Source organism: Heteronotia binoei, chromosome 7 (genome assembly GCF_032191835.1).
Source record: "Heteronotia binoei isolate CCM8104 ecotype False Entrance Well chromosome 7, APGP_CSIRO_Hbin_v1, whole genome shotgun sequence".
Lineage (NCBI taxonomy): Eukaryota > Metazoa > Chordata > Lepidosauria > Squamata > Gekkonidae > Heteronotia > Heteronotia binoei.
In genome coordinates, this window is record NC_083229.1 from 102,409,610 (window position 1) to 102,421,338 (window position 11,729).

The window sequence follows — 11,729 nt, forward strand, 5'->3', positions numbered from 1 at the left end:
GACCCACCCTGATACCAAGAGGTTTCTCAAGGGCATTGCTAGACTGTATCCCGCGGTGCGGGTACCTGCCCCAGCTTGGGACTTGTCCCTGGTTCTTCGGGCTTTAGCGGGGAAGCCTTTCGAACCGATGGCCACCTGCTCTCGCCAGCTACTGGCTTGGAAGACAGCCTTCCTGGTAGCTGTTACATCTGCCAGACGCGTAGGCGAGCTGGCGGCACTTCGATGCGATGCTCCTTATTTGTGTTTCACTGCTGAGGGTGTGGTACTTCGTCCTGATATCACCTTTTTACCCGAGGTGATCTTGTCTTTTCACCTTAATACTGAGATCTACTTGCCGGTTTACTTCCCCAATCCGACTAATGAGTCTGAGCGTAGGTTGCATGCCTTGGACTTGAAGAGGGCGCTATCCTTCTATCTGCATCGTACTAATCCCTCTCGGAAGGACTCCAGACTTTTCGTTTCTTATGCAACCTCCTCTTTAGGGCAGAGGATATCGTCTCAGAGGCTGTCCAAGTGGATTACGGAAACCATCCGGCTTTGTTATCTATTGAGTAAAACGCCTCTCCCAGGACCGATCCAGGCCCATTCCACACGGGCGGTGGCAACCTCGGCAGCGTTTATGAAAGGTGAACATATATGAACATATAAAGCTGCCTTATACTGAATCAGAGCTTTGGTCCATCAAAGTCAGTATTGTCTTCTCAGACTGGCAGCAGCTCTCCAGGGTCTCAAGCTGAGGTGTTTCACACCTATTTGCCTGGACCCTTTTTTGGAGATGCCAGGGATTGAACCTGGGACCTTCTGCTTCCCAAGCAGATGCTCTACCACTGAGCCACCGTCCCTCCCAAAGGTGTTCCTCTTCAGGACATTTGCAAGGCTGCCACCTGGTCTTCCGCACATACCTTCGTGAATCACTATGCGCTGGACTTGCGGCTACGCCAAGACTCTTCAGTGGGCTGTGCTGTGCTTCAGTCTGTCTCCTGCTGATGGACCATCGCACCCTCCTCCAGGTAGGATTTGAGCTTGTTAGTCTCCCATCAGTGTGATGCACAGAGACCACGAAGAAGATAAACAGGTTTCTTACCTGTAACTGATGATCTTCGAGTGGTCATCTGTGCAGTCACACTACCCGCCCTCCTTTCCCTCTGCTGCCGGTCCATCTTTGGGGCTTATGCAGCGGCCAGAAGGAATTGGTGGGATATCCGCCCCCATCTCAGTGAACATGTGCAGTGGGGCTTCTGGGCATGCGCACTGGGACGTCAGCGCGGAAATCCACAGCTTTGAAGTTTACCCATCAAGATCGGCACTGGCGCCTTATCCCATCAGTGTGACTGCACAGATGACCACTCGAAGATCATCAGTTACAGGTAAGAAACCTGTTTTTTTGAGTTTTGTAACTTTAAAAAATGGAAGAACAATAGGATTTCAGTTAGTCAGCTGTCATCTTTACCTTTCATTCTAGTGTTGTAAAAATTGCACTTATTATAAAAGCACTAGTGACTGTTAAATAGGTAGTCCTAGTTGATCCTGATAATAGTGATTTTGTTTTGGGTCCATACATGTTTTTGAGGATATTATTATATCTAATTCTAAACCTGGCTCCTGGACTGTGGATCAGAAAGCCTGCAAAGCAGAGCCAAAAACAGACAGGAGGGACATTCTAGATCTCCTGCCCTCCTAGTCTGCAGAAAAACTCAGAGTGCTTTTAGAAAATGGATTGGTTCACCCGCTCCCAGCAGCATTGTCTACACTTGTGCAGGCAGCAAAAAGGAATAGACTATGTAAGTAGATACATAGCAATCCCAGTAAACACTAGTGATAGTGAATGGGGGTGAAGGCAGCTGCTAGGATCTGTGGAACAGGGGCTGTCAGGGACAAAGAGACAAGAGATGGTTGAAGGGATGGATAGTGTCTTTGCAGGGGAAAGCAACATGGGGTGGTGAAGCAGAAGGTCCAGGAGGAAAATGAAGCAGCAACAACTACCACAGCTGCTGCTTTCATCTTCCTTCCTCTCCATGGGAAAGAGGGAAGTGAAGCAGTAGAGGTAGTCACCATAAGGAGGCTGTGGCAGATCTCCCCCACCATAAGCTCTTCATGAACCCTAGTTTTTTAAAATTATTTTTAGGAATTTCATAGATCCTAGGGTTTTTTTAATTTGCAAAGTATGAACTGTGAAAACTGTCACTGTAATTAACAGGATTTAAAGTCTTTGTACATAATAAGTTGTGTTATACCACCATTCTCCTCGCAAAAGATAGAAGGGAAATATTGTCTCATTCTCCTGTTCACTGCATTGTTCCTGACCCATGTAGTTTTTTGTTTGTGAGGATTCCTCCCTTCCTTCAATAGCCTTTCAGGGTCTAAAGGGATTGCTGCAGGAATGCAGGGAAGGATCTGTTTTGACTAGCATGAACTTGCAGGACTAGCATGCTTTTCACTGATGTGTACCTCACGCGGTGGGGTGCACACTGCCAGGGATTAATGGTGAAGGGCACATGGACAAAAAAGGAGTCCACTCTTCACATCTCTCTGTTAGAGTTGAAAGCCATCAAACTTCCTCTTGCTTCTTTTGTAGAAGGAAGGCACGTAGAAATGGACAATGCCACAGCAAAGTTCTATCTGAACAAACAGGGTGGCATGGGGGCCCTGCACCTGTGCAGAGAGGCCATACTCATCTGGCATTGGGTGATGAGATACGGGGTGCAACTGACAGCTGTTTATGTGACTGGTTTAGACAGCACTCTAGCAGACAACCTGAGCAAGGGTGTTAAGTACAGAGCAAGAGTGGTCCATATCAGATAGCTGTCTGGCCTCTATCTTCAAAGAACTTTTCTTCTGCAGGATCAACCAAGCTGTTAAAGTGCAAGAATTGCACCTCTGGGTGGTGAATGGGGCACATGTGGAGATCATCATCTGAGGCAGTGTTTTGTGTTGCCCTCTGGCCAGCTTCCACAGTATGGGGAACCACAACTTTTCTGGACCAGAAAGGGGCTAGGAGTATGCATGATGTTTGGTCTGCCTTTAGTTTGCAAATTACCTTGTGAAGAATACCAATGGGGTGAATTCATTAAAAAAAATGGTCATGCCATCACCATTGAAGACACCCCCAATGCACTTGGCTGCTCTAGAGCAGAAAAGGTGGCACTGTGTTGTCTGCTGAAGTGAATCGGTCTACTTTGGGAAAAACCCATTTTCACCAAGGTCATTACAGCCTCCTATAACCGCATGACGAGGTCATACAGGTACATACGGAAAAGGTTTGTTCACTGAAGTAACAAAGGCTTAATCCACAGTTTTGCAACTTGGGCAGAATTTTCTAATATCTCCTAGAGTTGCAGGAAGGGGAGCTAGCAGCCAGATCAAGACAGGTTTACCTGTCTGCAATCTCTACCCACCGTAACCCAGTTAGAGGATGGTAGGCAGAAATTTCTAAAGAGGTTACTTAATATGTTTCTACCTGTTGTAACCCTGGTACAAAATCTGTTAAGGATCTGGCCCTAGGTTATATTGTGTATTCCTTAACATGCAGGTATCTGTCCCAGGGAATTATTTGCCCCACATTTATTTCCAGTTAGGTCTTTTCTAAGAGCTTGCCCTTATCATATAAGTCTATTAATCTGGTTATTCTTGCCTGATGTTGTTTCAAGGAAGCTGTATGTTCTTTTGTTGGGGGGAACCACTCTTAATTTTAAAAAAATGTTTTAGTGGTGAGTTCTCTGGGACTAAGATCTTCCTCCATTTCTCCCAGATTTTGCAGGTTGTATCTAAGAGATGATTATCTTTAATGCTTAGAGGTCTGTGTTTAGATTCCCCGCAATAAGCCTCTGCAAACGAAAGTGGAGACGAGCAGAAACTTTCAGTTTGCAGCCAGTTTTCCTTTACATTCTGGCATTTTCTGGGATCTCCTTTTACTGTCAGAAACCATCTCAAGTGTGAAAATGAGCAATCTAAAATCCTGAATGCCCCCTCTGATCATTGTTATAGGATAGGTAGGTGATTCCACCCACACAGTTGATTACTGCTGCAGAAGTATGCCTATACTGGATGGCAGTATTACACATAGAAATGATTAAGTGTGGCTAGTTAATTTGATAGCAGTAGTAGAGAGATTTTGTTGGATTTTAAAATCCTTTGCTGCTTACTTGTTCAGAATCAAAAATAACGTATTAGTCTAAAACAAAAAGCAAAGTTGCACAGAAAATATATCCTTTATATAATAACAAAACCATAATGATATTGGCCAAATGGAACTCTCACAATGGTTAATGCCTGCACTCCATAAACCATTGGCCCATCACCCATCTGTGCTCCTATTGGCTCACTCCCCTGTCCCCCACCCACTTCAGGCAAGAGCATTAGAAAGAACCACCTAAACCCTCACATACACTCTTACCTCTGACAGACACACATCTCTGACCCTTCAGGGACTGTTCTCCCTCAGAAGCCCTCAAAAATGGCTCCTGCTGTCTGGCACCCTCCCAAGTGGCCTCCAGGCCATCCATGCCAATGTAGTTCTAGTCCATAAATGGCCCACACAGGCAGCCAAATACAGTACACTCATCCTCTCTCTCCCTACAACAGCTTTACGAGGCTTCCCCTGGACCCTGACGGTCTACCGCACACTCTACAATGCCTTTGAGGCCTATGCTGCCAGCACTGCTCTGACCCCTTTCACAGCCCACAGACCCGCTCTCCCAGATGCTGCTCACCCCAGACTGCCTCCAAAATCGCACAGCGCCTGTCTCCATCCTCCGCCCCTCCAAGGCTGCACTCAGAGCTTGTGCATCCACCTCCGGCCTGCCCTCTGAGCCACCACTGTGAAAGCCCTCTTTGGACCTCTCAGAGGAAAACAATGACGCCCTCTGGGCTGCCACTCAGCCCGTTGCTCTCCAGCCACTTTCTACCCTATCAGGAAGAGCCCTACAGCTACCACTGTCCTGAAGCCTTGCTGAGTCCACAACACGTATGGCCCTCTTGAGTTCCATCCATAGACCTTGGGGCACCTGGGGTATGACACCTTAGAGGGCACCCCTTTCCCGATGCAAGCCCAAGGCCTCTCGACAGGCCCACCATCTACACATGTAGGCAATGACTGCTGGAGCCTCTACTGTCTGTGTCAGCCAGGCCATGTGTGTGTGGGGGGGTGCTCCTTTCCATGCTGGGTTGGAGAGTGAGGATTCTGTTCTGAAAGGGAAGAGAGTCTGCCTCTGTTCACAATTACACTACTAACTCCAGAGGAATGTTTTACTTTGCATGAGAAAGGCAGGAACTGTGCTTCACAAGTAGAGCCAGCCCATGTTGGCGGGGGTGGGGGTTGTTTATACAATACATTGGAGATTGAGGATACTGTGGTGAGGGGGAATGACATAGCATCACCAGCATCTGCAGAAAATCCCATAAGTAACTTCAATTTCCTGTCTTGACGTTAACTGGAAATACCTTCAGATTCTCTCTGCATGACACTGGCAAGCTGCTAACAGGTACAGAGGAATGAGAAGGGCAGGGGCTGCAGCTAACTGGTATAGCATCTGCTTGGCATGCAGAAGCTTGCAGCTTCAATCCCTTCCATGTCCTTTTAAAACTCTGCATGAGACACTGAGGGGCTGCTGCCACTCTGATATGCATTATTTAGCTTGCTGGACTAGGGGTCTGATTCAATATAAGCCTCTGTAATATCATGACTGTTCAAATGTCATCTGCTTTGTGGGGTGAAGTTGGGACGCTGCACTTACCACTTCCAAAATTCAATACACATTCATCAACCCCACCCTCTTTCTACACTGCATTGTATTTTTTCTCACAATAGACCTTATTGCTAGTTAAATCTTTATTTATAAAAGCAGATCCTTCCCAAGCCCTTAAAAAAAAAAAAAGCACTGTACTCCAGGTCTCCACTAAATGTACCAGGAAATGAATTTACATTTTATCTACTTGCAAGTAGGATGCTTTTGAATTCTGGGAAGGGCATGACTCCGTTTTCCTGCTTAGAATAGGGAAGCAGGGTTTTGCTGGAATGGTTCACTACCTGATCTTGGATTGGATCCAGCAGTAATGTTCCACTGACTTAGCTTTTATTCTACCAGAGCAGTACTTCCACTGCTTTTTGCCAGCTCTTTCTCCACTGTGGAGCCCCACTTCACCCTTGTGCTATTTGTGTGGATCCCCTGACCTCCAAAAGCAAGAGCAGAATTTTGGGATGCCAAATATATTTGTAATGCCATATGTATTGTGTTTCTCATGCTATGGAGAAAATGTAGAGGTATGCTAAATCATAGTCTAGGTCTGTGGTGGTAGTTTAGGGGAGCCAAAAATGTCATTTTGTTCAAGTTAATAATCCATTGTCCTACAGCGCTGTGTACAGTATTTTTGAAAGGACACATGAAGTGTGCTTTAGAACAGGGATGGCCAAACTTACTTAATGAAAGAGCCATATAGAATAAACATCAGATGTTTGAGAGCAGAAATGAAGGAGCAAATAGATGGGAGAGGAAGGAGGGAGAGAGAGATGAAAAGAAAGCAACTTTAAATTTAAATGCATTTTCCAAGCTGGCCAACCAGGCAGTGGGGGCTTTGAGAGCCACACAATATGTGTGAAAGAGCCACTTGTGACTCTGGAGCCACAGTTTAGGACAAATTGTGGTATAATAGTGAGCACCACTGCTAATGGTTCAGTTTCATCTTTTAACAAAATCAACTTTCCCATCATTGTTGTAGGTTTATAAATAGCAGTCATGACTAAGAATGAGATGATAAGCAGTTTAAAATATGAGACCTGTGTGACTATGTATATGAAAGAGAAAATTAGTCAGTCAACTAAAGATTGAATGTTTGTCATCTGATTAAACAGGCTCTCATGCAATTTGATGTGCTTATTCAGAATGTGTGTGCTGTTTAATGTCAGTATGGCTAATTTCTTAAGGAATATTGGTTTCCTCAAGAGTAGTTCGAAGTCAAGTATGTGATCTGTCCTTCAAATTAAGTGTACATATTCTATACAATAGTGAGTTGTGGCTCTCATTTGAATGTTAGAGCAATAACTAGGTGACCTCTCAGCTTGAAATGGTTTATGCTGTAGCTTTTCTAAAGTCAGGACCCAACATAATGTAGTACACATTATTTTTATTACTTTGTTCCTTTTTCCTTATAATTTTATATCCATATATGCACCTCAGCTCTTTACCAGTTAAATAGGCTTTCTATTAATATGGGAATGCATCCAGCGGTCTTCAGATCTTCTCAACATTACGGTTTTGGAATGGTACTTTGTAAACTCTGTCCTCGTATTTCTGGCCTCCTCTTTCAAGTATAGTTTTCGATGTCTGCCTTCTTCCATAGAGAAGATGCTGAGCCATTAATTTAGAAAACAGATTACCTCTCATTGATAGGTTGCTGTTTCTGTTCTTAAAATAACTGCAGGTGTGTATTTGAGTATGCCTAGTATTGGTCTTACAAGTTATTCAAAACCACCTCAAACTTAGTTTTGGTATGTTATCCTCCTACTATGGGTGGAAATACAGCCTGCAGGAAATATTTGTCTTCAGTGTCTCAAGAAAAGGATGAGCCTGCCCTCTACCACATTGTCTACCAAATGAAATTTCAAACATTGATAAAATTCTCTGCTTTCAATTTGTCAGATTGTAGGTAACTTCTCTAGCTGCTGGATGCAGGCAGAAGCTTTCATTAACAGTTGTGCTTTTATATTGATTCTTCTGCTGAGATTTTTTTTTCTTTTCCTGCTTCATTGCCTTTAACATTTCTATCCAAGTTGGCTGAAGTTTCTTTTTTTTGAAAGTTGTTGTGGGTGGGCAACATGGAGAGACCGCAGAGTAAAGTAGTGCCATCGGTAGGTTAATGTAATTGTAGCAACTAAGATTTGTTCTGGTCTGTGTTTCCATCCCTGTACAGAAAGCCAAGAGGGCTGCCACTGAACAAAATGAGGTTTCATGATATGCCACAGTTCACAAGGCATGAGCTAACCTTGCTTTAGAATCCCATTTTACTTTCCACAATTTGTTCAACAGCCTGTATTGAGATATAGTACACTAACCCCAAGTTTAATTTAATTATGCTTTTAAAAGTAGATTTATTGTGGGGTTTGAATGCATATAGCTAATATCTTCAAGTGAACAAAAAGGAAGATATTCCATTGCCTATTGAGAAACTAACACTTTAAGGCGGTTGCTAATCTAGCTCTTTGTTGTAAAAGTTTATGTATAAAAATGTAAACTGGCCAGGAGAGAGAGAAGAATTCTTAGGAATTCCTTAGCTGAGTTAATTATGTAAATGATATAATTTAACAAATAAATGAAATGATATTTTCCAAAGCCCATAATAAATCAAGACTTAGTATGAACAGTTTGTTTTTCCTGTTGATTAGGATTCCAGTTCAGGGCTCACAGATCCACTGAAAACAATTATTGTAATTATTAACTTTTTACTATTAATCCTAAATGTCTGATTCAGTTAAATACTGGGAGATCTATAACTGACAACCAGAAATCTGGCAACTGGTAGGCCATTGTCAAATCTATTCTCTGTTTTGCCAGCTGATACATAAGCAGTGATCTGCTGCTGCTCTTGCTAAGGATTTCTGGTTGTGATTAGAGTGAAACCTGCAGAAAATAAATAAAATGCCCTCTGGCCGTTCTGAAGCATGTACCAGTGAAAGGCATAGGAATGTCTCAAACCTGGTGCTAGGCTTAGTCCACTGACCTGTCTAGTTGGCAAGTGTAACTTTGGTATGGTTTATGTAGATAAGTCTAGAAGAACAGCAGACCATGCATGTAAATCTTTAATCACTATGTTTATTTAAAATATTTATAAATTACTCTTTTCCAAATGATAGTTACATTTTGATTAGCCTGTTCATATTTCTAAGTTTAAATGGTGATGGTTTGTCTAGCTAATTCTTTCAATTCATTATGCCTAGGTACTGCAAGGGTCTCAACAGGGATGATCGTACATGAATTTGCTGAAATTCTTAAGCATAGTCGGGTGAGTTAAGGTTGAGCTTCTATCCTTAACTCTCAAATTTTCTTGCTTTCATGGGTTTTAAGTTATTCCTGTAACACACTTGACATTTTTGTCCTACATGCATCAGTTTTTAGTAAATGACCAGTGATCAAAGGGGTTGTATCCTTGAAGCCTCATAGAAGGACTTCTACAATGTGTTATGCAGTCACCCCTGAATAGCTGAGACCCTTTGTTGAATCAATCTCTTTGAAACACTGTGTTTGAAAATAAAATACCACCATTCAGCAGGGGCATTGTTGCAAACAGCTTTTTGAGATACTTGACAGTGTTATTTGTTTAAAAAGTAAGTTTACTCTGGTCATACTAGCACAGGTTAACACATCTTGTGATGACGAAGCTAACTGCAGGTTACCAGACATGTATGGCAGCTCAGTAAACTATCTGGTCTTGCTCTTTGGCTGGGACTGCAAACAAGGATATTTAGGAATACTTAACAATTACAGAATAAGACTTTATTTTGGCCTGCCAGATTTCTGACAATCCTATGTTTTATTCCCAAGCAAAATAAAAACAGATGGTTTATTCAACTGCCAAAGGTGCTGGGCAGGCTGTTTTCCATTTGGGGAACCAGTTATGCAGATTTAAGAACATAACCTTGCTGGATCAGACTAATGATCCATCTTGTCTCACACAGTAGCTAACCAGTTTCTCTGGAGGTTCAACAACAGGGCATAGAGGCCAAGACTGTCCCCTGGCGTTGTCTCCTGGCTCTGGGATTCAGAGGCTTAGTGCCTTTGAGTTCCCCTTGGTCACCATGGCTAGTAGTCATTGATAGACTTATCCTGCATGAATCTATCTAACCACCTTCTAAAGCTGTTTATGCCTGTGGACATCACTACATCCTCTGGCAGCAAATTCCACATTTTAACTACTATGTATAAAGTAGTATTTCTTTTTGTCCACCCTGAACCTACTGCCCATCAGCTTTATTGAATGCCCCCAAGAATTTGTATTACACAATAGAAAACCTCATTTTTTCTGAAAGCTTTTATGAAACTGCTTTTTGTTTATGTAAGCAGTAGATTACATGGATAATTCCTGCATGAGAATACCTGTTATACAAACTGATTGTAACACTTGAAAAACAGTTTCTCAAAACTGAGGAACAACTAGCATAAAAACAGGTTTTGTTATTTGAAAAAAACATTTCAAGAGTACATAGTGGTATTTTTGCACAGATCTTACAAGTATAACTTAAAACCTGCAAATGCAAGAATTCTAGTTTAGTTTCCCCCTTGATTTGCCCATTTTGCTTAAGCATTGTAGCATATTTTCCACTGCTTTGACTCTCTGCAATCCCAAGGCATAATGTTGAATAGAAAAAGACAGCAGTCCTGAGATTTACTACGGAAACATGTGAGTGTTTAAGATTACTAGTAGGTGTACAAGTGCAGTATCTCAAACATGGTATTAAACAATATGTCTTAAATATTAAGGACCTGGTTATACAGTTGTAATCTTGTAAATCTGTGGTTTGTGTCTGACAAAGTCACATACTACCAAATACATTAAGTCATCATGTTCCAAGTTATGTTGATTAATAGATAAATTTGGAAATAGCATGACATTCTTAATACAAGAGTATTTAGTGTTTGGTAGGTAGACATATTTGAGAGTCACATTTCAGTTTAAAGTATATCTTTGGCATGATTATGTGGGATTCCAGAGAGAATGGCATATAGTGTGAATAATATATAATATATTTAATAATAATATATATAGCATACTTGGAAGAGACTAATTTCAGACTGTTTTCCCTTTAAAAGGATTCTTGGATCCTGAAAAGAAGCTTTTTTCTCATCGAATATTGTCAAGGGACGAATGTATTGATCCATGCTCTAAAACTGGGAACCTTAGGTATGTATTGGGAGGGGGAAGGCTGCTTGTTGATAACATGAATGGCTTACTTCTAGAAACAACTAATAAAACTGTAGAAGCCATTTCTTGTGATATTTTAAATTGTTTTTCTCCTCCAGACCTTCCATTTTTCTCCTTCCAGACCATAGCTGTATGCACAAATGCATGCTTTTAATGTGAAGCTTGATAGGAATTGATGGCAATTGCCCTAGCTCTTCAGAAATACAATTTAAAGCTGAATTTCAGCAATGTTCTATCAGAGTCTTCTGTAAATAGTCTGGAAATCTGGTATTTCATATAGCAAGGAATGGCATTACATTAACTTTAGCAATAACATTTTGCTGCTATAAATGTCATGTACAGAATAGTGTGTAATTTAACTTTTACAGTAGTTGCCAATGGTTGATAGTTGTATATGCCATTAACTGAGGTATATTCCATTGTGTATTTTCACTTTTGCACCTCTAAATTTTTATTTACCAACTTGCATGATTAATATTAAAGCTGTTTAAATCAGCAGTTAGATCTCCCCAGCTTCATTTGAGAATATCTCCATGTACGCAGGTATCTTTAATAAAACTTTCAGATATTTGCATAGTAGGTGGTACATCTGAAATGAATTAGCATGAAATATTTTACTGTTGCAAGTAAAATGTTGAAGGCTGCCAGAAATATTTCTTTGTTCAGTCATTCTCTTTTAAGTGCTTGTTTGGGATGACCTAGAGCTTCATTGAGTACACAGATCAGAAGCATCGTCGCATATATGTATCTAACATGAGAGAGAGATATGCAGCTACTCATAAACAAGGAGGTTTGTGAAAAGCAGCTGAAAATCTGAG

General features: G+C 41.7%; 1 protein-coding gene across 1 annotated transcript in view; it reads left to right on the forward strand.

Moving 5' to 3' along the window:
* The window catches only part of CTDP1 (CTD phosphatase subunit 1), a 77,826-nt gene that overhangs the window by 22,193 nt on the left and 43,904 nt on the right, over positions 1-11,729 (forward strand). The window contains exon 6 of the mRNA XM_060244099.1: positions 10,800-10,890. Coding sequence (XP_060100082.1) covers positions 10,800-10,890 — 91 coding nt within the window. The remainder of the gene's footprint in view (positions 1-10,799; positions 10,891-11,729) is intronic.